This window comes from Salvia hispanica, chromosome 5 (genome assembly GCF_023119035.1).
Source record: "Salvia hispanica cultivar TCC Black 2014 chromosome 5, UniMelb_Shisp_WGS_1.0, whole genome shotgun sequence".
NCBI classification, from domain to species: Eukaryota; Viridiplantae; Streptophyta; class Magnoliopsida; order Lamiales; family Lamiaceae; genus Salvia; species Salvia hispanica.
The window spans coordinates 13,582,742-13,609,852 of NC_062969.1; the positions used below are offsets into that span (position 1 = coordinate 13,582,742).

Genomic DNA, 27,111 nt, shown 5'->3' on the forward strand with positions numbered 1-27,111 from the left:
CCGGCTACAAGTCAAAGAATCCCACGATAATCCTCGAGGCCGTAGCTGATTACCGGCTGTGGATCGACATGCGTATTTTGGGGTAGCCGGGTCGAATAACGACCTCAACGTCCCGAACTCGTCTCCCCTCTTCAACGAGAAGTGCCAGGGCGTCGGTCCAGCCGTCTCATTTGTGGCCAACGGCAACCGGCATGATATGGGCTACTACTTGGCGGATGGGATATACCCTCGGTGGCCGGTCTTTGTGAAGACGATCAGGCAAACAAGTGATGAAAGGAAGGCCTACTTTGCGGAACGACAGGAGTCGGCGCGCAAGGACGTGGAGCGTGCATTTGGTGTGCTCCGGTCTCGATGGGCGGCAATTAAGGGTCCAATGCGTTTGTGGGATGTCGGACGCGTTTCCCAGATAATGTACGCTGCATTATCCTGCACAACATGATCGTCGAAGACGAAGGCGTACAACCGACTAGTTGGGCTAATGATGATGAAGCCGGTCCAAGCCACGGAACGGCCACCCCTAGTGTACGACGTGGGGTACCTCTCGATGAAGCCGGCCGCCTCAAGGAATTTGCCGACATGCGCCAAGTGGATGCTCATATTCAACTCCAAAAGGATATAATTGAAGAGTTGTGGGCACGGAGGATTGCACGGCGATAGTTTTTTTCTTTATTATGTACCTTTTTAAATGTAATTTTTTTTATCTATTACCTTTTTTAAATGCAATTAATGAATTTTCCCGTATATGTCTCGTAAATTTAATTCCGTAATTTAATCGTAATTTTAATTCCGTAAATGTAGTATTTTTTGAATTATTTTTATTGCGGCTGGCCTGTGGCTGACCTAAATCTGATGTGGCAGGTGGATTTTTAGTACTGCTGACGTGGCAGGGGGAGAAACTGTTGGCCGATTTTTGGCCGAAGTACCATTGGAGATGCTCTAAGTCTAAACTGCCACGTTGTATGCCACATAAGTTTTAGAAAAAAATGATACTATATAGTACTAGTATTATTTATATCCTAGACTAAATCTATACCTATTTATTATAGCGAGGTAATTTATTGATAACTCCTCCCTAAATGCTAACTATACAATTTAGGTTGTAGAATTTTAAAGATTTTTAATGGTTTGAAATGATATCATGTTATAGTTTAAAAATAATATTTTAATATAAATGGATATCAATGTTAATCTCGTTTGACATTTTAATGATGTCACTATAGTATAATTCAAAACTAGGGGTGGGAATACAGGTATCCGTGGATACCCGACCCGAAAAAATCGGGTACCCAAACATCGAAAATTATCTAAATGTCTATCCAAAACCCGACCGGATATATTTTTGGGTACTCCAATACTCGCCCCGGGTATCCATACTCGACGTATCAGGTACCCAAATACCCGACTCTTTATATGTGTTAATAACTAATAAAAAAAATCAAATTTTATATATTAATATAAATATAGAAATATTTAAATTGACTAATATCTTTAATGTTGCATTTATTTTGTAGTATAAAACTATAAAAAAAAATGGGTCATTTTTATTTTAAAGTATAAATATATTTATAGTGATTGGTTATGCAATATGTAAGTAAAATAATAAAAGTTACGCATTTAATTAAACAGTTAAAAGTCATATAAAAGTCAAAATAATTAACTATAATATAAAAATAATATGAGTTGGCTATGGAATACGTAAAATTTGAGAGTTTGGAGAAGCCGTGATCTAGAGTAAGAGAGATTGACTTATTTATATAAGTATAGAGAAAGTTAACCTAGTAAAATGTAATTAGTAAATAAATTAGCCTAGCTCTTGAAGCACAAAATGGCTAAACCTAATTTAAAAATTGCTTTAAATAATAAATTGGATATTCGGGTATTATCTGATACCAATTCAGGTTACTCAATACCCTATTTATCTTAAATCTCAATATCCAATCCCATGCCCAAACCCATAAAATTGGATATTGGGTATCAAATACCCGGCGGATATCGGATCGGGTACGGGTAAACCCAATACCCGATATCCGTATTTCCACCCTTATTCAAAACGTCAACACAATAAGATGAGTATGTTAGAGCATCCGCAATAGTCGGCTAGCGACCGGCTAGCCGATTCGTCGCGCTGGCCGATCGGCTAGCCGAACCATTGCAATCGGCCAGCCGCAAAATCGGCGAGCGGATCGGCGTGGGCTCGCCGATCGCTCGTCGCTGGCCGAAACGCTAGCCGATCGGCTAGCCGCCATTGTGGAGGCCCGATCGGCCAGCGATCGGCCGCGCCGATTTTTCGATTTTTTTTTTTTTTTTTTTTTAAATCATATATAAACGCGATTTTCGTTTCATTTTCATTTGCACCACTTGTTTTAACGAGTTTTCTCTCTCTCTAACTTTCTGTTCAAGAGCATCATCGAGCGATGGATCACGCGGGTGGTAGCGGTAGCGGTAGTGGTGGGGATCCTGAGGAGTACGAACGGAGGATGAACGAGGCTATGGAGGCCTACATGAACCGCGGGATGGAGCGGTACATGCGTATGGTGGAACAAGCAGGCGATACCTCGCCCTCCTCCACCAGGTTGTCCACCACCGAGCGGTGATTGATCGGGATCACGTAGCTGCACATCGGCGGCTATATGAGGACTACTTTGCAGAGTACCCGCGGTTTCCCGCCAACATGTTCCGACGGCGTTTCAGAATGCGCAGGGAGTTGTTTATGCGCATCGTTAGGGCATTGGAGCGTCAATATATGTGTTTCCGCTTCAGGCACGATGCGGGCGGCGGGCAGACCCGGCCACACCCCTATCCAAAAGTGCACGGCGGCAATCAGGCGGTTGGCCTACGGAGGCGCGGCGGACATGTGGGATGAGTACCTCCACATCGGTGAGTCGTCGGCCACTGAAATGTCGAAGGAGTTCTGTGGGGGCGTGATCGGCATTTTCGGTGGCCGGTGAGCACTAAAGATTGTCGGAATTTGATGCGTATGCAGGGGAGAAGCATGGGTTCCCCGGGATGTTAGGGCGGCATAGACTGTATGCATTGGGAGTGGAAGAACTGTCCGACTGCCTGGAAGGGGGCCTACACGACCGGCTACAAGTCAAAGAACCCCACGATAATCCTCGAGGCCGTAGCTGATTACCGGCTGTGGATCTGGCATGCGTATTTTGGGGTAGCCGGGTCGAACAACGACCTCAACGTCCCGAACTCGTCTCCCCTCTTCAACGAGAAGTGCCGGGCGTCGGTCCAGCCGTCTCATTCGTGGCCAACGGCAACCGGCATGATATGGGCTACTACTTGGCGGATGGGATATACCCTCGGTGGCCGGTCTTTGTGAAGACGATCCGACAAACAAGTGATGAAAAGAAGGCCTACTTTGCGCAACGACAGGAGTCGGCGCGCAAGGACGTGGAGCGCGCATTTGGTGTGCTCCGGTCTCGATGGGCGGCAATCAAGGGCCCAACGCGTTTGTGGGATGTCGGATGCGTTTCCGAGATAATGTACGCTTGCATTATCCTGCACAACATGATCGTCGAAGACGAAGGCGTACAACCGACTAGTTGGGTCAATGACGATGAAGCCGGTCCAAGCCACGGAACGGCCACCCCTAGTGTACGACGTGGGGTACCCCTCGATGAAGCCGGCCGACTCAAGGAATTTGCCGGCATGCGCCAAGTGGATGCTCATATTCAACTCCAAAAGGATATAATTGAAGAGTTGTGGGCACGGAGGACTGCACGACGATAGTTTTTTTTCTTTATTATGCATGTACTTTTTTTTTTTTATCTATGTAACTTTTTAAAATGCAATTAATGAATTTTCCCGTACACGTGTCTAAATTTAATTCCGTATTTTAATCGTAATTTTCATTCCGTAAATGTAGTATATTTTGAATTGTTTTTATTGGGCTGGCCTATGGCTAGCCTAAATCTGACGTGGCAGGTGGTTTTTTTAGTGTTGCTGACGTGGCAGAGGAGAGAATGGCTGGCCTATGGCTGGCCTATGCACCATTGCGGATGCTCTTAATATAATTATAGTGTCATTTTACACACATTCAATTGACATTCACTCTGATTGACATTTTTTGCAGAGTTGACATCAGGTAAATCCTGACCGCCAATTTTCAGATCCAACAGATCAAAACTCCTTGTACTACTTCAAAAGAAAATATTTAAATGTAGATATCCATTTCCAAATTAATTAAAATACAAAGTATTAGGCTTTCAACAATTAATAAAATCAAATGAAATACTAACATGGTAGGCCAAATTCTTTTATTTTTTACTCTTGAGAGTTGAGCCCAATTTCTTTTATTCTTCCTTTCTTGAGCCCAAATAAATCTAGAATAAGGAAAAGAAAATTTTCCTTTCTTTCTTCCATGCAGGAACGATTTTTGTCACTGATCTCCACCTACAAAATTTCTTCTTGATCTCTTGTCTTGATCCTGCAAATCAATTCCCGAAAAATGAGACTCCAAAATTATGGCAAGAAATCACCAAATATTATGGCAAAAATTCCCTCTATATATTCTCTACACCCAAATATTCACAAATTCTTCAAAACATCCAACGAGACAAAGGCCAATTTACACTAATCTTTACCAAGTTCAAAATGTATATTTTCTCTACCATCATCAATTTCACATTCATCATAGTCATATCATCAACCCAATCATATTGTTTAATCGAACCCGAGCAAAACGAACCAAACTTTAAAATTAAGAAATCGAATTTAATTGAAGAAACTTAACTTACGGGGTGAATAGTTTAATTATTTTGGGGCCACGCTTTAAAAGCTTTGGGCCAGAAACTAAAAGACTTAATTAAAGGATTGGGCTAGAATTAATTCAAGTTTATTGTTGGCTATTTATTTAATTTTTGAGCCAATTAGTTATACTAACGAATTATTCTCCATTTGAAGTAGTTAAAGTTGAGATTTAATTGAAAAAATATGTAGCTAAATTCTGAATTCGATTAATTTGCGAAGAATAAAGGGGTGAAGAGAGTAAGTTTTCGAGGGCGAGAACGGTCAATAAAAAATAAATTAAAACATATGCATTCTATGTTAAGTGTTTTGCTTATGCCGATAAATGATTTTATGTTTCAAATACGGGAAAATGTTTGTCTTGTCATGATTTGTTTCACGAACTGACTATCTTCTTGGTTGTGTGTCACTTGGTTGTGTGTCGTCATGAAATCGAATTCATACTTAAGCAAGGGCGGCAAACCCTGCTCAAGCTAGTGCACCTTGAGGACCGTGCACTATCTTACGAGTTGGGTGGTTTAGTTACCGTCATAGAATTTGGCCACATTCCTGGTTCACGAAATTGGAAAGTGATTCAGAAATGGCATGTGATTGGAAAATGGTCGACCAACCGAATTTTATGAAAACGGAAAATGTTAGTGTTTCAAGCATTTCAAATAAAACCCCTATAAATAGGAAGACATTTCATGCATTCCACACAACTACATCACACATTCTGCATTCACAAATCATAAGCGCTCTCTCTACATTGTCCTTTTGAAGCTCTACCCTCGAGCTTGTTCCGTCTGCGGTGCTGCAACAGACAAAACAAAACCGTTTTATCTTGAGGACGACACGCCAAGCCGAGAGCACTATCGAGGCGTATCTCGTCTTGCAAAAAGATGTCTCATCGACTCGGCTTGATCACTTTGACTTGTTTTTTATTTTCTTTCTATATTTAGTTCAGCTTGATCAGTTTATTCAATTATATTCAACTTGATCAATTTATTTCCACTTTTCATGTATTTCTCTTTCATTTATTTTCTGAGTATTATTTTGAATTGTATTACACCCTAAATATTCTTTATCTCTTTATATCCCGTTATACCACACGGAAGAACCAACATGTTCTTTTACGAGGAGAAACACAAATGTTGGATAATCATACAAGGGTATAACTATGAATTAGTTGTGTTATGATTGTTGTCAATAGAATTTGACAACGCGTACACGTAGCTTCCATTTTTTTTCTTTTTAATGGCATCCATCCAATAACGAAAATCACGATTAAATTGGGCATAACTATTGTAGGAATGAAGGAAATTTTGGTAAATAGGAGATAACCAAAGTGTGACAAGACACTAGGAAGTAAAAAAAGACGTCAATATATAATTGATTGTATGTAGGTTCATGGCATAGCTACATAGGGGAGCATATTGCATCTCCTTATAATTCCACGGCCACCCAGCTCCCTGCCTCCCTCGCGGCTGAATCGCCGCCGGCCGGTGGTACCGCCCCAGCATCCGCGCGATTTAATCCTTTTTTTATATACTTATAAATTTAATTTCTCTATAAATATCCATATGTTCTCATTTTTCACATCTCTCACTCTCTATTTTCATATTTTCAATTTTTTTTGTCTATCTTCAAAGTTTTAATGAATCGAAGAGCTCAAACGACATTCGTGCAATATGCATACGCACACTTCCCATTTGTCCGAGGTTGAACGCCTCCTTCTTATGACTAAGATGATTGAGGAGCTCGAGAAAAAAAAATACTAGTAGAATTTAAAATTAGATTAATGTAAATTTCCATTTTAAAGTAACAATAAAGTAGTTTTCATTTTTATAAATTAAATGATGATTACTCCCTCCGATTAACTCATTTCATTCAAATTTCATTTAGAATTAATACAAATACGTACAAGTAACAAGTGGAACTCATATACCATTAATTTTTCTTAAAATTCGTGCCACAGAGAAATGTGACTTCTATTCGCGAACGGAAGGAGTAATAGAGATATCGTGACACAATCATATATGCCACAACTAATACATATACATTCATCATTTAGTAGTATAAAATTCATACTGTAGTAGTTTTTTTTTGGTAATGAATATTCATTGTTTTTGAGCCTTGTATTTTATGATTTACAAATAAGAACTGAAAGTATCAGTTTGTGATTTTTTAATGTCACAAGTCACAACTTTGGCGTATCTATACAATGAGTCATTATTTACAAAATTACAACTCCCTCATATAACCTTATAACATTTTTGCACAAATAAGCGCTCAAAGTTATAAACTGATTTCAAATTTGATTCTTCGTGGCTAGTCATAAAATCGACTCTTTAGTCTGAACTATTCATAAAATAATATTGTTTTGACATCTTAATTTTTGAATTCAATGTTGAATAATATGTATCTAATTAATAGGATAAAATATGTTATGTAGATTTTAAAATTTGTGACTTTTAAATCACTTTCAAAGTTCATAAGAATGCCAAAATTGGCTAAAAATTTATGACTTTTAATACCAATATCTCTTATAAGAAAAAAATTAAAATCTATCTTTTCTTAAATAATTGCCCAATTTAATTCCTCCAATACTATTCATACCAGTACCAGATCACTTTAAGCATTTGCTACATCCATATATATTCTAAGATGAGAATCAAACCCGAGATCACTTTGAAAGAAGATGCTACATCAAAATTTCATCAAAATATGGGTTAATTGATAATTCCGTTATCACATTCAAATCTTAAAAGTTCAAAGCATCATAGGGATTTGGCCTTATCGATATAAAGAATAAGCCAATACTACTTTTTATAATTAAAAGAACAAGAGAAAAAATTGAATAAATAATGTAGAATTTATATAAGTAGGAAGAGGTGTGAAGTTGAAGGAAACTTAAATGTGCACATGGTGAGTGGTGGAGTTATGGTTGATGGATAATAAATAAGTGGGAGATCCAATTGATTTGTGTATTTAACACAAATTGAGGCGGGATTTTAGTGCCAATTTACTTTCACTTAAATTTTATTTCACTCACTTTCTTTATCCTCATTAGTCAACAAAGATGCACCCATCACCACTTTCTCCACAAAAGAGTCAAAACAATTCTTACTTTGTATCATTCTTTTTCCCCCACGAATACTTACATGAAATGGTTGCACAAATCTAGTTCAGCTTTTAACATGTTTGTACATATTAGTAAAATATTTACATGTAGTGTTACCTTTATTTTTAAAGTATCACCATATCTTAGGCTTTGGCTCTAGTGAATTTTTGGTGAATGGGACCTTGGCAATAGAGACATACTCTTCTTTTTCTGAAAGTGAAATGTATGAATGTTTAATCTCCAATAGAAATTCACTATTATTTCCCATGTAGTTTCCAAGTTTTGAATTTGGAATTTAAGAATGAAGATTTTTTAGTTGCAGTCGTTGTTCTAAGTAAAGTTTGATTTTGTGGAATAGGATTCAAATTACATGAGAAAGATAAATCACATTAAGAAAACAAAATAGGTGCGATTCGATATATCTATGTTTCAACTAGGTAGGATAATGACCATGGTCCATGATAGTATTATAATTTGTGCTAATTATTATATCTAGTAGATGTGTTTGATAATTTGATAAAAATTTACCCTCTCTTTAATACTAGTACTTGTTTGTTGGGAAAGACAGAAGACCATGTTAATTTTGTATGGACTTAAATACCCTTTTTAATATGTCTACTCAAATAGAGAGGTAAAAAAATGGAGAACAATTTAGTAATTTGATCGCATTATCTAGGTCCAATTCCTAAAGTTATTATTGTAACTTGACAAAATGATGGATAATGTGAAAACATAAGCTTCAAAGCGAATTTCTCCAGTCCAATAACACGAGTTATTTACTAGTAAGACTTATATGCATATCAAACACATTATTAATAACATATATAATAATACTCTTAACTTACTCTATAACATAATTACGAAACGATCCTCAAGTAATAACTTTGAAATAGTTAAGAAACAATTATAGGGTTGACTAGGTTTTTTTCCCACAAAATCCAACTCCAGCAACCTGTTCCCACTCTAAATAATCCTCCAGCCTGTGCAATTTTAGCACTGCATTAATGTTTTCTCTAATTTGTTAGTTTGTGGCTAAAAAGCATCTTAAAGTTTGAGTTGGCAACATACCCAAATTAAACGCCACAAATCAAATTTGGACATATATAGTCTGACAATTGTCAACACACAAAAAGGTTTGAATTTGAATTATTTTCAAGTAGATTAATAATATTTTGTTCCATGCCTAACCTCGACGGTAATGACGGATGATAGCATATGGTAATGGAATAATTTGAAAATTTTGTCGGCAACATTCTAAAATTATTATTTTTCCGAGACATAAAAAAATACTACTACTAGTAGGAGAAAAGTAAAAGGAAAAAGTGGAAAGAGAAGAGGAGGACAAAGGTGTCATTTCATAATTAGATAAATTTAAAAATAGAGATTGTGACCGTCAACTGATTTGGATGTATCGTTAACTAGCATACGGGGACCGTCAACTGATTTGGATGTGTCGTTAATTATGGGCGATCACCCTATTTGATTAGACGTTTTTCTCGTTTTAATATACCATCAACAATTCAATTCACTATTATAATTAATGAAAATCTTTATTAATAGGGATCATGGATATTGTAACATAAAATTATTTAAAACTAATTAATGTTATAAGTTTTGGTTAAACCTCTTATTCTAATTTAATGGAGTTCTCCCTAACAAACAAATATGGAGTAATTTGTCATTTTTCAACAAAAATGTCACATCGACTCATTTGCTTGGTCAGAAGAAACTTATTCGCTTAGAAAATGTTAAATTCGGAACACATGAATGGATAATTGGAAATATTTATCATAATTTGATGTCGCCTTCAACCTCTTCATCATTATCAATTTATCATCATCACCATGTGCTTGGTCTCCTTCACGTTAATAAGGCGTCGTCAAACACCACATCACATTTTTGTTCATCATTTTCACCCATTAAACTAACATAATCCAATTAATTCCCTCTGATTTTATCCCAAATCATACTATGATTAAATTATATAGGAGGAAAAAGAGCAGAGAAAAGGAACTCAGCAATTAGGGAAAAAAAAACAGAAGAGAGAAGAAGGCCCGGATCAATTCTGGGAAAAAACTGATGTATTGAATACCAATGTTAAATGATGATTATTATTCTATAAACTGGTGAAAAAGAGAGAAAAAAATGTATGATAAATAAAAATGAAAGGCAGCAAACTAAGGCTAGAACAACAGCAGTTCTAGTTCCTGATTATGATATACATACAACTCCCTGCAATTTACCTAATTTATTTCACAACTTAAATTTATGATCCATCACAATAAATTGGAAAGATATATATATATAAAAATTTCAGCTCTTAATTCATGTCTCTCTTCTTGGTCACCCACTCATCTTGCTTCTTCCACAAGGGCAACTAAAATAAATCAATACATTATACCAGGCACAAATGCTCTCATCCAATACCTAATTGGATCACTCTCTCTATCCCTCTTTGTGTTTCATTTCCGCTCATCCAGTGATGAGAGAATCATGTATGCCAAGGGACAATGGTAAGCACTGAGACGTAAAGATGACTAATTAAAACATGTAGATACCTGTTTCTTTTTCTTTCTCTGGAAATGGTTTTGGGCAAAAAAAACGGAGGAGGAGGTGGAGGAGAGTAGACAGGTGGGGGAGGCGATGGTGGTGGAGGAGACGGGGGTGGAGGTGGGGGTGAGTATACAGGAGGGGGAGGTGACGGCGGAGGTGGAGAAGGCGGTGGTGGCGGCGGTGGTGATGGCGGAGGTGGAGAAGGTGGTGGTGGTGGAGGTGAGTATACAGGTGGGGGAGGTGGTGGCGGAGGTGGAGGTGAATAAACAGGGGGTGGCGGAGAATACACAGGAGGCGGAGGTGGAGGTGAAGGAGGCGGTGGAGCTGGAAGAGTGGGGATAAACCGATGACACCGGAATGCACCACAGTGAAATTTCTTAGCCAAAACAGCTGAACAATGAGCGGCTGATCGCTGAGCCGGCCTGTTAGCCAAACAATTCTGCCGATCATTAAACTCGGGCAGGGCCAAGCACACAGGCGGCTCACCGGTGAAGAAGTTATTGGTGATGGTGAAATTCTCCAGCTTCGGCAGCTTGCAAATGCTCTGCGGAATAGTGCCGGTGAAAATATTGTTAGCCACATTCAGCTGCTCCAAACTCAACATATCTCCAATGCTTTCCGGCAACGGCCCCACTATTCCATTGTAGCTCACGTCAAGCACCGTCAAGTTCTTCAGCATCCCAATCTCCGGCGGCAGGCACGACCTCAGCCCGTTGTTCATCAAAATAATCTCATTCAACCTGGTCATGTTGCCGAGGCTCGCCGGCACACAGCCGTGGAATTTGTTGTTGGCTAGCACAATCACGGAAACCGGCGAATTGCCAAAGTTATCCGGCAATTCGAAAGCGAACCTGTTGTGATTGATGAAGATAGCATCCAATGGCTTGTCGAAGAGCTGCGGCGGCACCGTTCCTTCAAACTCATTGTACCGAATATCCAAATATATGAGCTTAGGCAAGTCTAGAACAACATAAGGAAACTTTCCGGCGAACCTGTTGTTGCTCAGGTCGAGCTCAAACAGCACCTTCAAGTTCTTAAACTTCTTCGGCACCGTTCCGCAGAAACGGTTGGAATTGATATGGAAAATGCCGAGATCTCTGAGGAGGCCGAGTTCCTCCGGCAAATAGCCGGCGATGTCTCCGTGGTTGAGATCGATTCCAGCGACGGTGCGGATTGAGGAATTGTCGAGCGCCGGGGCGCAGAAGACGTAGGAGTAGTTGCAAACGTCAGATCCAACCCAATCGCCGGTGAGATTGTAGGGATCTGAGAGAATGGCCTTCTTCCAGGCCTGCAGCGCGATGTAGGCGTCGCGGAGGCGAGGGTTTTCGAAGACGAGCGACGGATCGAGGGTGACGTTCTCGCCTCTGTCGCCGAACTCGTCTAAGTAGTAGAGCAGCTGGCGCTTGGCGATGTAGCTGACTTGTGCGTCATTGAGAGGACCGCCATTGCTGCCGATGTGAACCTCGGAAGCATCAGCGGAGGAGAGGAAGAGAGATAGCAGCAGCAGCGCGACACCGCTCCACGAAATGCAGCGATTCTTTTGCTTCATCTCACACCAGACATCTATCTGCGGCAGCTGAGAATGGGGATTGTATACGCCCTATTTCCGCCTACGCCTGCGAAATGCGGCGGAGATCTGGGCGGAGAATGGGGAGAGGAAGCGGAGAAATTGAGATCTGAGGTTTAGAGATTTGGGTGGCTTTGAAGAGAGGAGTCAGAGAGAGAGAGAGAAGAATTGTGCTGTGCGGTGTGTGTATGAGAGAGGAAGTGGGGAAGGGATATAAAGGAGCATTATCATATCACAATATAAACTAATTATTGATTTTCATAGAATAATATTACAAATATACTAGTATTACCGTATTATTTAGTACTTTTCTTACGATTATATCTATTCCTATAAATATCATTAGCAGTAACAATTTTTATACATATTACAAAAATATCAAATTACAATGTATTACAGTAATTTATAATTTTATTATAATTATATCTAGGGAATATTATTATTTAAATTATATATTATTTTATATTTTTCTCAACTGTATAATTAAAATAATTATAATATTACAATAAAACATCATCGTTTCAGATAAATCACGTCTTTTAATTAATATTTAAAATATAAATATCGCTTTGTTAAAAATAACACCATTTTATTAGTACTATTTTTTTCATATTTGACTTTGCCATATAATTTAAATTTTTAACTATTACTATTAAAATGAGCAAAAAAGTCAACAAAATATCATTAATTATCTGTTATATTATTTTATAAATATCATTAGTAATAATATTTTTTATATATTTTATCACAGTTATATTAATACCTATAAATATCATGAATGCAAATTGCTTTTTAGTAACTAATTAACGTATTTTGTGTGGGAGAGATAAGTGGTGGGGCCCTTGTTTTGAATTAGAATTGCTTTAGCTAATTAAGGGGGAAAAATGAACATACAGCTAAGTCACAGCTCAAAGCCCACTAGATTCTCTCACTTCACACGGTCTCTCTCGCTCTCTCTCTAAAAGAGGAGACTTTATTTATTCGAACTAACACATTTATGCTCAACGCGCTCCTCCACATAAAAAGTTTCCAATAATGCCCTCGAAAAGTTTTCAATTAAAACAACCGCACATATTAATTTATTGCAAAACGGCCAAAATGAGTATGAATAAATTATAAATTGTCGTATATAAGTAGAAATGTAGAATCACAGGCTCACAGTGCCATTATTTTGAGTAAGATGCTGCTCCTTTTTATTCATATATTCAGATAGAGGGGTACGTGGCAATTTAACTAAACTATAACGACTACAATATAAAATGGAGGCAGATTATTTTTAATATAAAGTTAGAGATAAAAAAATATGTGGAAGAGCGGTTGAATGGAATATGCAAATATTAGGCGTGACGGCGTTAGGCCGGCCAACTGTACAATTATATGTAAACGCGTTTGGAGGTGGCGTTTTGTGGAGAATGGGACATGCAGTTTAGTTCTAAGATTAATATAAATAATATTAGAAAAATACTAGTAATAATGATTTCATGAAATATACACGATTTGGGGTAAGTAGGATTTGTTTGTTTGTTGGAATGTGGATGGGATTCCAATTAATGAATGTGCGCTAAATTACAGAATTGTGGATAAGAAAAGGAAAAAAAAAAAGAAAAATAGAGATGCATGGACTTGGACCAGTTAATTCTTTATAGGAATAAATAACAAAATTGTTTGACTCTCATTAATCTCTTTTATTTTCTCCATATCATACAATACATAGTAATTTAGCTAATTTTGTTTTAGTCAAATTGTGCAGTGCGTATTTTCAAATTTTCTTATGTTCGTGTCTCGATAGTTCTTTGTACTCATATCTTTGCAATTTTTGATTTTGTATTTTTTTTTATTGAACCTTTTAATCATGACACATTATGAGCATTTTTTTATTATATTGAAAAATACTAAAGTTAAAATTTGTTTCTAATTGGGAGTTTATATGAGACATTTCAAAAATTTGAGGGAAAACTATCTTTATTCTACAAAATATTTAAATTTGGGATATTTCACACTTTACTTTCTTTAGCAAATATACATTGTTGTACAACATATCTTAGGTAAGTATCAATCGCGTGAGCATCACGTTCGATGAATACAGGTTTAGCATTATTTGTTTTATTAGTATATTATTTTGATTCTATATATTAACAAAATTTATTCACGTTATTTTTTTTAATTTTTATAAAATTCAAAGCTTGATTTGTTTTTTTTCTCTATAATTTTAAATAAATGTTTAAAATAACAAATTGAGCCTTGATTTTTATAAATATTGTAAAATTAAAAAAATGGAGTAATTTTTAATATATTAAAATCAAACTAAATGTAACAATAACACAAATAATGTTAAATGTGTATTAAATGATTATTATGCTCACATGAGGTACGTTTAGTAATCTCATTTTCATAGTTTGTGTTGGTTTGCGTGTTATAAGGCCCTCAATTTATCGTGTTATGCCGTTTAGACATTTTTGTCTAATAATAACAAAAAAAAAAAGCTTTGATGCACGCTATTGTTTTCAAGCCAAAATTATGTGCCGGTACAATTGATTATTTAAATAAGTCAAATTTGACGCGAAAACAAAACTATAAGTTTTTATAGTAAAAAATAACAAACTAAATCTATTTAAATTGCAAAAATCGTTGATTAACAAAACTAATCTTTTAATTAAGTAGGCTCTATTATGGCAGTTTGTTAGAGACCTAGGTGTATTTTATTTAAATATAGTTAGTTTGTGAGTCATGTCCAGCAAAACACTATCTATAGATGGATGAAAGCACTCACACTAATGGCACTACGAACATTATTTTTCTAGTTGTCTTATTGCAAAATTGAGTGTAGAGGAGGGTTTTGGGTTGAGTGAAATTTTCTAACTTCCACTATTTCTGTAAATTCAGATGTAAATATAGAATTCCTACACACCATCTTAGTTACATGTTATATACTACAGTTTTAAATTTTACTCCTATATATTTTTAAATTTTTTTACTCCATCTTTTGATTTACTTTCTTAGTTTCTAATAGGAATTACAACTTAGTTTTTAAAATGTTTTTTTTTTAAATTTAATAAAGTAATTTTGAGTTATTTATTAAGTAACATTTAAAAATAGTAACAAAAAAAGAATCGGATATTTATTTTTAAAAATAAAATCTAAAAATGAAGTTGCGTGTGTTTTGATATGATTTGAGATTTAAGTAGAATGATGGCATAGCATGATTATGTTATGGTTTGAATTTTAATTTGAGGTCTACATTGTTAATGGCATGATCAATACCAGTTACTCTGCAATAGTTCTGCAAGTGATGTTCATGTGATCATCAATTAAATATAAAAAGAAAATGATTGATTTTCATCATGCACCGGCCACTATTATTTTTTAGTCCAAGAGAATGGAAAAATGTCACACGCCTACTTTACTAGATTGGTGATCGTTCAAGTGTTAATAATTTAGTACTAACAATGTATTCATTCATATTTTCCTTCTGATGTTTAGGCATTGACAAATATATTTATCTATCATGAATAAAAATTCGATCAAGTTTATACACATTATTGCTTGTATAATATAACTAGAAATAAAAGTTAGCTAGATAGTAGTCCTCTAATAAAGCATAAAAGTTGTCATTAAGTTTTTCTTCAACCTTTTTATATACACAATTTTGTTTATTTTAATTTTATAACCGTTGCCTAGGGTTGATTTATAACGAGTACGTATATGATTGTTATACTTAATGTTTGATCATTTCAAGATAATTACTAATGATTTTTCTTCATTCAGAATCTTAATTAATAAATAATTAGTATAATTTTTAATATTTTGATTAACTTTTTTTATGTTAACGGCTACTACTAAAACAATTGATTCAAAATGATCTCATACGCGCTCGAGCATGCCTTGTGCATGCATTTTTTCTACCAACAAGGCAACAACCATTAATTATGTCTCAACTCTCAACGATCTATTGAGTTTAAAATAAATGTATTTTGTATGCAATTCTGATTGTTTGCAGATATATTGATATATGCCTTTAACATGAAATTGAATTTTAAATAAATTTACATTCAAGGAGTTGTTATAAGTAATGCGGAAATATACAGTACTCCAGTATTAAGCCTATATATATGATCATTCTTTGGCATCAAGCAACTATCATCATTTCACTACAATTCCACCTTACAATAAAACACCTCTTAACTTAAACAAATATTAACCTTTTATTTAATTATTTTAAAATGTAAACTTTATTGACTTTATAAATTGGTCTTTTAATTGCGTCAATGATTTCTTTTGGGTCATGAATTTATCATTTATATATATTGCATCACTTGTTCATATAAATACAGGTTGATCAATGCTAACAAATGCAACCAATCAAGTTTACTTCTTTGAAAATCTTGCATGATGGTAGATGAAGTTTATAATGGACATCACATTTTTCATGAGGTCTCAAAGGCCAGGCATGACTTTATTTAGATGTATCTTTTCATATGTGAGCGTTATATACACTGAATACATACTTGCATCTATTTTTATTTTTTTATATGTAGAGTAGGATTTTTTTTACAAAACCTACCCTAAACGATAATTAAACACTCGATATTATTGTGTATAAAAAGATATGCTGTTAATTTAGTCTGAAGTAAGCTTTACAAAACACACATGAATTACATATCTCCTAAAAACTCCCAACAATCTACTCCTTCCGTCCCTTAAATACTGTCACAGTTTGATCGGGCACAGATTTCAAGAAATGTAATGGAGAGTGAGTTGAAAAAATTGGTAGGATGTGGATCCTACTTTATAATAAAATATGAGTAGGAATATAATAGGTTAATGGAATGTGAGATCCAATATTAAAAATGGTAAAAAGTGAAATGTGATAAATTTTGTGGGAGGAATGAAAATGGAAAAATGTGACAAAATTTAAGGGGCGGAGAGGGTAATAAAATTGCAACAAAAAATCAAGCTATAACATATTTAACTCACAAATCAAATTCACAATTGCAGACAAATTGCAAATCCTACATTTGCAGACAACGAAAATACACAATGGTAGAAAAAATACCAAAACTCATAAAATTGGAAGTCACAATTCCAAGAAAAAAAATAAATGCAAACAAATATTGGGTTAGAGCGAAGCAAGAATGGAATGACCGACATGGCTGCAAACCTAGTTACATCACTGGGTTTGCCTAGCCAAGAAACGACTGAATTCCCTCTTCTTGGCGAAGACCCAAAAATAATGTTTGGAGCCTGGAGGCGGGCTGCAATTAAGACAACAGGCTAGGAAGAAGAACCGTCCCCCAAATCGAATAAGACTATAAGAGATTAAAAAGGAAGAAGGATTCGCAACTTAACATAATCTTAAAATTTCCACCCTTCCCTATTAAATATCTCATGTTATGTCCACTATTAATATCACATTTCACTTCTATTATTTTTTATAAAATAAAAGTTTATATTTCACTGACTTACATCCTTGTTATCAAATTAATATGCATATTCAAGTAAAATTAGAACTACACTAACTCACTAACTTTTCTCTTCCCTTTTTACTTTAATCTAGACGCATCAATGACCTGTATTGTGTTACTAACGAATAGACACAATAATTTAATACGAATAAATTTGGAAACTGGACTCTGACCTAGTCATATGCATCCAAAGAATGTGACGTGTGTAAGTTTTAATAGAATTATATCCTATAAAACCGTGTCTTATACAGTATTTATCACTTTTTATTTTAAAAATAATTAAATATTAGTATTAAATTTGTATCGTCTCTAATATCTCTACATTGCATGTACAAAAACAAAAGTTTCCTTATCTCATATTTTATCCTCTATATAATTTGTTTTCATAAACTTGGTATCATAAAAATTCATAGATTCTTAGTTCTAAAATTTTCAAAATTTCAAAAATTATCTTAAACCATCGAAATATCTCAAATTCGGAAAATTTCTTTTTTTTTGCATTTGATAAGAATCTTTAAATTTTCTCAAATACTGAATATTTGCAAAATACCGATATTCTTCCAATTTAAGTCAAATTTCTACATCTTAACAAATTTCCGTATTAGAAAATGTCTCACAATTTGTTCGGAATCAGAATGTCTCAAAAACTACTCCATGTTTGAGATTCTCAACTCATTTCATAAGTCTCGTGTAAATTTCAAATTATTTTGAAATTTAGCTTTATAAAAAAATTACTTTTTTTTGTTGTTCAGAATTGTGGACTTCAATTGGACGTAGAAATTATATTAGATAATAGATTGATGGTTGTATATATCATGTATGTACATGTGCATGAAAGATAAAAAAAATATTTTATGAAAAAATGAATTTAGAAATAAAAGGATATTGTATATATTCACATGAATATTAATTAGGTGATTCTCAATCATTTTAGTTAAGGGAATTTTAGATTCAAACTTGAAATATATGTATTCTGTAAAACTATTGTTTTATGCTATTTAGACAACTCATCAATTTTAATTTAAATGAGATTATATTGATGAAGTCTATAATTTCCATAGCTGTATTATTTATTTATATATTTATCTAATTAGAGATTGACGTTAGTAATTTAATACAGTAACATTTAATTATTTTATTTTAAAATAAAAGGAGACTATGTACTATATGGCAGTGGCGGAGCCACGTGAAAACAAGGGGGTACGAGTGTACCCCCAAAATAAGTTGGTGGAGTTGGTCTAGTGGTATGATTTCCGGTCTTTCACTTTGGAGGCATGGGTTTGATTCTTCTCGGCAGCATTTTTTTTCAGTTTTTTATCCTATTTGTCTAGTGTCTTCAGATATTGCATTTTATTTAGTATATCTTTGCTTTTATATCGGTTAAATATTAGTATAAAATTCGTTTGAAAACCAACAAAACTTCACACACATTCTCGTGTAATGCATGTTTCATCATAATATAGTATTTAATTTTTTTATTTTTTTTACTTCCTTTAGTTGCACATCTACGTGATGTTTGTTTTATTAAAATTAAAATTATAGATTTTATGAGAGAAAAAATTAAATAAAATATTAACAGATTTTGAAGCTTCAAATCGTTAAATTTATTTATCGTACCCCCAAACGAAAAATACTGAATTCGGTATATGGCTAATAGGTTAAGTGAATATTAATAGGTTTATTAGAAAATTCTTTTAGTTAATTATGCGAATTTTGACTTCAAAGTATTAAATAGCTAGTAATATTTTATAAAATTGTTTTTATAGTATTTTATTTTGTTCAAACAGCTCGGCGACTTGTTTTTAAAATGACTAATTCAATCAACATTTTTTGCACAAATATAGTCAACGTAAGGTGTCATCTAACCCTGATCTATTTATTCAAATTAAAACAGTATTATATTTTTATCAATTAAATTGCACATTCTTCATCGTCATAACTCGGAAAATGGACAAGTGTCATTTAAGATTTTGCTACAGCCAGACGCTCATGTAAAAAAAATGCAAACTATGTCAAATTTCAACTATTTCAAAAGAACAAAACAAACTTCTATTACTTTTTGATTGTCAGCTGATTATTTAATACGACCAATTTGTAGATTTATTTTGTTGACTTTAAATATTAATTATGAGTGTGCCAGTTTAATGATAAATTATGTTACATATCTTTGTATATGAGCACAATTTGTGAGCACTGCGCTCGATTAAAACACAATTAGCATTGTTTGTTTTATTTTAAAAATATTATTTCATATAATTAAAATCAATTTACCTGTATAAAACAAATTAAACAACGTTAATTGTATTTCAAACGGACGTAGTGCTAACATAAAATATATAACATCTCTTTTTTCAAATTATGAGTATGCAAGAGTATCTTTCAGAAGGTGGTAAATAAGAAGGTAAAGTAAAATACAAACTCATATATTGTACAAACTCAAAACTTTTCAACACAATGTCAACACAATATAAAATTTCAAGATTTTAATGTCAACATAATGTCAACACAGTGCCAACCGTTGACACTGTTTTGATATTTTGTGTTGCTATTATTTTGTAATTTGTTGACAATTTTTAACAGTTCAGATAATAGTTTGGAGTTTGCATTTGATTACATTCCTATATATAATATCTTCTTCATCAACGGAAAGGGTGTTTAAGAAGATATTATACCTTCTTTCATTTTGAATATTTACCTTTACCTTTTTTTCACATGAAAGGTAAATATAATAGTTAATTTTGCATAAATTTTTTTATCTTCTTTCATTCGAATTCACTAAGAAGGTATGCTTATTTTTTTTAAGAGGCGAATGAGAAATATATCTTCTCAATTTAACTCTAATAGCATCTTCAAAGAAAAATGAAAATAGAGAGATAACTACCTATTTACCTCTTCTTCATAAAAATTCATTCTCCAATGGAAAAAAAACATATTCCGAGAATGTATTATGTATTATAACTTTTTCAATTTTAAAGAAGAATCTCCAAGGGTAAAAAGGTAAATTCACTATTTTTTAGAAGGTATATTTACCTTTTGTGGAGGCTAATGAAAAATATATTTTTTCAATTTACCTTTTCCCCTCGAAATGCTTAGAGATGCTCTAACTCACACAATTTTTCACATTATGTTTATAATTTTAGTTTTACGCCGGTATTTGTTTTTTAAAATTATTTTTATTTATTTATTGCTGTTTTTCATTGTTCTTTGCCTTTCAAGAGTGACTTTTGTTGTATATTCAATATTTTTATTAATGTCTTATATTTTGAGTGTCTCATTTAGTCATATGTAAACATTATAAGACACATTTTTTTTGAAAAATGTATATCTAGATACAAGATTTTCTAGTCATTTATTGTTTGGTCGACTGTCATACAACTTGGGGCGTTTATTTATTTTCATATGATAATGGAGTGGGATCTTTGTTTGTTCGGTTTAACATTTTAAGTGATTGATCGGACCTACAAAACGAATATCTTATTTTACTATTGCTTATGTTCAAATTATTATGTGGACATCAAATAGAGAAATCAATTTAGGATCTTCCTTAATGAATAAAGCTAGTTTAGTTTGACTCGGACAACGTAAACCTTATAAAATAGTCATCGCATCAATATCTTGCATTCTATAATTATTTGAAAAGCAAATAATTTTCGTAAGTTAGGAGTCATGACCGACAATATAAAGGGTAATTATTAAAGTTTGAGTTTAGAAAATGCTCTCAAATATTTGTGGTATTATTATTATAAATACTCAAGCTATTGCTAGGAATGAAACAATGAGACACTAATAATTTCCTACCCAAGCTATTGCTAGGAATGAAACAATGAGACACTCCATTTACTTTATAATATAGGAAGCTTAATTAAAGAAGAAAATGGTATTTATTGAGGCCATGTATGTTACTCCATTTAATAGTGATTTTTTGCAGTTGTTTGCATTTACTAAAAGCAATAATTTTTCAACAGGAGAAAAGGGGATCTTTTTATTTTTGTGAATCGTACAACTGTAATCGAACTAATTTGGATTCGGTGGTTAGACACTATTGGAAAAATGGACCCAATGTGTTGCACCACACTTCAAATCTCACCGACACCATGGTTTCCGATATTTTTCATTTTCCCAGTCCCACTTTAATTACGTTGAGTTAGAGTTTTTTTTTTTATATACTAAAATGGTTAGATTATTTTAAATGATGAGCTAGATGTTTAACAAAGCGTAATACCCCCGAGTCAAAAACTCTAGTTACGGCCGCATTAGCAAAAATGAATAGTATCATCATGTATTCCTATAGATCCAAAGACATGTCTGTTTTCTTGGATTAATACTTTATTGAAAAGATCTGATATGTGCTCACGGAGTTTCGTGTTTTACGTTATTATGTGGACGATTTGGGATATTAGAAACAATATGGTACGGTTGTACACCAAGATGTCAAACATAAGAGAGAGTTCGAGGAGAATCGACTTTTGTAGCGTCTTAAAACTTGGTGGAAAGGGTGGTGCCTGGAGTTCCTCTTTGCACCAAGGTTGTTAGTGGGATTTGAAGGTTGTTAGAGGCTGGCTAGGATCAAGAGTTTCACGAATAGGTATATATGACTGATGACATCTTGATTCAAATTTTGATGAGCTTAAAAAATACAGTAATTCATTCTTAGCTCCCCATAAAAGTAAACGAAAAATAGAAGCCAAATAGAGTGTATTCTGGGGCATACTTGAATTTGGTGGGAGGAGAGAGAGTCTAAATTTTATAGGATTACATTTTATTCTAAAAAATATTTTGTCTATTGTCCTAAGGAATATCTTAAATTTATAAATTGCCTTATTTAAAAAAAACAGTGGGAAGAGAGAGAAATCAATGAGTTGGGACATTATACATAGACCAAAAAGAAGTATGAAAGTGTTCGCATAACACAAGCATGATTATAAAGTAGATATTAAAATTTTTATTCATAAATAAACTTAAATTACGAAAATACGCATTTGTTTAGTTCTTAAAAAATTTGGGAACAATGGGCTCGGTTTCGAGTTGGACCTATTCAAGGATATGTTGAATTAGATTCCTTTAAATCGAATGGAAACTTTTTTAATTTGAAATGTTTTAAGCTAAACACTCTTTTTGTTTATCGGTCTATTAACAGATAAATTTGTCTGTTTGGATTGACACTTTTACCAGTTTTATTCAAAAAAAGAAAAGGAAAGATAGATTTATTAAAAGGAATTGCGACATAACACTTTCAACTTTTTCCCTGTTGTTTGCATCAACCCTTGTTTGGTTTAATTTTGGCTTTTATGCATGTCTCTTACGTATTTAACTATGCATATACTAACTGCTATAGGTTAATTGTTTAATTAAATTAATATCTTAATTGCTATTTTTATTATCTCCACCGCATGTTCAGTTTTCTTGAAGTATGGATAAAAATAATTCATATGTTAAGTCTACTGGAGTAATGTTTACGTTTTACTAAATTGTGAGGAAAATAGTGAAATGAAATAGAGAAAAATAATCATGACTATTTAGATTTTAGAGACATCGAGACTCAATTGACGAAGCCAGCTAGCTTGTCATTTCCAATAGATGGAGTTTTTCATTGAAGTCTATAGCATTAAGGTAATATGTACTATGTAGACATATTTTTAATTTAAAATTGTTACATTGGACAAATTCAAATATAGAAATGTATCTTATTTAGGGTCAACTTCAATCCTCGACGCCATTACTTCTCCCAATTCAGAAAATAAAATTATCTTATTTATTTACTGCACCTTCTCCTTTTTAATAAATTGGGAGTTCGAGTTATCTCGAGTGTAAATGTTGAATAATGATTGATCATTTAATAAAATGAGAAGAGATTTCTCTATTGCAAAAGTGAGTATAATTAGCATGAAAATATATAAAATTTATATTTTCTATGTGTAAAATTTACTCTCTCTTTCCACCGAAAATATTATGATTGTGAGAGATGTGGATTTTAGTGTAATTAGTAAAATATGAAAAAAAATGGTTGAAATTTGAGATAAAAATGTAAAAAATATTTGAAATTATGGCTCACAGTCACATGGAATAAGTTTTAAACAAATAGACGTATGAGATTAATAAATTGCAATAAAGTAAAAATAAATAATTTTAATAATTAATTTTAAAATGGAAAAAATTATGCCTACTACTGGACAGATTGTTTTTTAGTTGTAAAAGCACTACTTCCTCCATCCATGAAAAATATTCCAAAATGAAAAATGTATGAATCATGGATAGAGGGTGTTTATCGGTTGATACACTGGAGTAAACAAGATAAGCAGCCCAATCCTATTGCTAATTACCCAATAGCCGTATCAAACATCTTAATCCAGTTTGAGAAGGTCTCTGTATAAACGGCTCAATTAAAGCCCAAACAGAGTCCGTGTAGCATTAATCAAATAATAAAATCAATTAATCAAGAGAATATTGAGATTGTAATGTACCCTAACAACTCAATCTATAATAATAACACAACCTAATCAACGTCTAACACTTATGTAAATATTATTCAAAATGTTTGAAGCTTCGAAGAACTGAGCCATATAGCATTAGCCTATGATTAATGGAAGATTCATCATCACAAAACTTGTAATATCAGTATTTTGTAAATTGCTGCAACTTTATTAATGATTAATTGACTATGTAAAGGTTTCGAAATCTTAATCAATTTTTCGATGTGTGTTTTGCTATTTCATAAATTTTCATGATATTGAACTACATTTGTACTCGTTCCACGTCCGTATAAATCGATCTATCGTTCAATAGTACTCCATATTACTCCTAAAATCTAGATACTGAACACAAATTGCAATAATGATTTTTTTGATAAATAGAAAAATTCAAGCCATCTGAAGGGCGAGCATTGGGACACAGAAATCAAAAGAGCCCCAACAAAGCTATAACAACAAAAGAAAAGCTAAAAAAACAACAAGGCCCTCGCAGCCAAAAAGACACTAACCCGAAGCAAAAGGTCTACCTGCCATCGCAAACCCACGAGCAAACCTTATTGTGTGTTTCGTGCCTTCATCTAGCTCCTAATCTCATCAATAATGATGATATTATAACTATTACAAATAACTAAGCATTAAAAATACAATTCAAATTATAAATTTTAAAAATACAAAAATACAACCTCTTCTTTGATTACTGAAAAATATTTGTGCTCATATAATTATAATTAAGCTATAACTAGTAATATTCTTTTTTAGGATTTTTATTTCCGAAAAGGGTTTCATAAAAAAATAGTACAATTTAAATTAATGATGCAACTATAATGAATGTGTTAGATAAAATAGTAAAAGAAATACTACTTATATACAAATTCATAGTATAAATTACTTGCTTATTAATTCCAGAACGTTTATTTTGATTCCCTTAATAATAAGATTCTATAATTTAAACCTTAATATTAATATTAATATAATGCGAATTAGTAATTACCTAATCAACGTAATATAGGTTTCATTACTTCATGCAATCATCTGATTAATTTGAATTTAAGAATGTTAGCAAGACAATTATTGTAAATAGTATAATTAATAAATTTGGAAGACTTAAACCAAGAGTAAGATAAATAAGAATATATATATTGGGATTTTTTTGCAATTTAATAATATTTATTATATTACTTGTAAACTAAAATTGTCAAATTAAACTTCCCAAATTAAAAACATAGGAGTAGCTATTTATTTGACCAGCTAGTTAAGGTAACTCTAACCTAGTCATGCTTTGTTTCCTTGTTAAATGAAAGAATGGAAGCACCCACTTTATAAAGATATATATAGATGGAACTTGCTAAATGGAAGCACCCACTTTATAAACATACATAGATGGAACTTGCTAAATATTTAACGTAGGGGCAAAAGTATCATTAATGACATATTAAAAAGGATTATAATAGTATAAGAAAATATGGTAATGACACATAGGATTTAGACTTAAGATATTTACGATTTCGAAAATATGGTAATGACACATAGGATTTAGACTAATTATATTCTTTCAAGACTATATTATTGGATTAAATATGCCTTATATTTAGTTCACGAAATTAGATCCTATAATTTAATCATAAATGAATAATCATGTGATAATTTGTCATAGCCACCCCTCTAATTAAAATAATTTTACAGGTTAATTCTACATAATTAGTAATGACAACATAACGACACCCAAATTTACGGTGCAATTATAATCATAATCAAATAAGAGTATCATATTCACATTTTATCATATTCACATGAACTAATAAATTAAATCTAATTACTATAACTAACTGACTTCACTATCTAAACAACCATGAAGGATCAACTTCCAAACTATGCTATCTAATGTCTCAAGAACTATTAAGTTATCAACTTATCATGAAGGTAAAATCATGTCTTCTCTCGTAATATACAATTTCTAGATTGCAACTTAAAACTGAAATCTCCTTCTAAAATTTAATCAACAACTCCTAATAGTTTGTAGTATTTAATTTTTCACTTAAAAGCTGAAGTCTCTCGACCATTATTTATTAAAGTGTCAATACTCCTCTATCAAATTAAGTTACTCATATCTCAGTTACTGTAGCAACATCAACATTTACTCATAAGAAAGCACTGACTCAACTTATTTTTAACACAAGTATACCCGCAAGTGTGCGGGGCTAATGTAACAAATAGTAAGCAAAGAGCAATGTCAACCTAATTACCACGAACCAACCTCAACTACTATCTAGATGAATCGGAAGTTTGGTTTTTCTAAATCTATTTAAAAGCAAGGTAAAAATAATTAAAAACAACTAGAGAACTAAAAGCAAATAAAAAAACGGATGTAGATCAAGGATGAGAAAGGTAGAATCCTACGGGATCGATAACAACTATCATATGCTCAACTAACTTCCTAAGTCCTAACTATGCCAACAAAAGGTCTCAAGGGTTATTAAGCTATCACTAAGGTAAAACTATATCTTTTCTCAAAGCATACAATTTGTAGATTGCTACCTAGAACCGAAGTCTCCTTCCTAGAACTAAGGCAACAACTCTTAATAGCTCCTAAGATACTTAGCTTCATTCAAAGGCTCAAATCTCTCGATTATATTGGCAAAGACGTCAATTTCTTCTCTTTCAAATTAAACTACTCACTTCTCAGTTCTTGTAGTAAAATCCACATGCATTTATAAGGTGATCAGTCAAATAAATGTATAAGTACGGAAGAAATCAAAATAACCACATGAGCCAAGACATAGAAAAAGGAAATCAATTAAACATAAGAATCATTGTATCTCCCCCGTAGAACTCTACGAAGGATTTAGCTACTCATGTTCATCACAAAAATCATAGAAATATTTAAAAACATTGTTTGAACAAGCATAAAACTAAAAGTAGAAACTCCTAGAATTGGATTGGGCGTATTGGAGGTCTCGTCTTCAATCTTGCAATGAATACTCGTCCTCTGCTCGTTCTTCTCTTCTTCCTAGGTGAAAAAGTAGTATTTTTGGGGTAGGAGGCGTGAAAGTTGTGTTTGGAGGCGTTTCCTAAGCATATATATACCTAGGGTTGACTTTGGGCCCAAAATAAATTGTCGGACGAAGCTGGCGGGTCGCCAGGTTGGGTGTGCGTCGAAGCTGGCGAGTCGCCAGCTGCTTACGGCATTTTTCTCGTCTTTTGCTG

At 33.3% G+C, this 27,111-nt stretch overlaps 1 protein-coding gene across 1 annotated transcript; it reads right to left on the reverse strand.

Annotated features, from left to right (window-relative positions):
• Positions 1 to 9,921: 9,921 nt before the first annotated feature.
• LOC125188763 (leucine-rich repeat extensin-like protein 3) lies at positions 9,922 to 12,181 on the reverse strand. Its single transcript, XM_048085811.1, has one exon. The coding sequence runs from the start codon at positions 11,958 to 11,960 to the stop codon at positions 10,350 to 10,352; it is 1,611 nt and encodes a 536-aa protein (XP_047941768.1). The 5' UTR covers positions 11,961 to 12,181; the 3' UTR covers positions 9,922 to 10,349.
• Between the last annotated feature and the right edge of the window lie 14,930 nt (positions 12,182 to 27,111).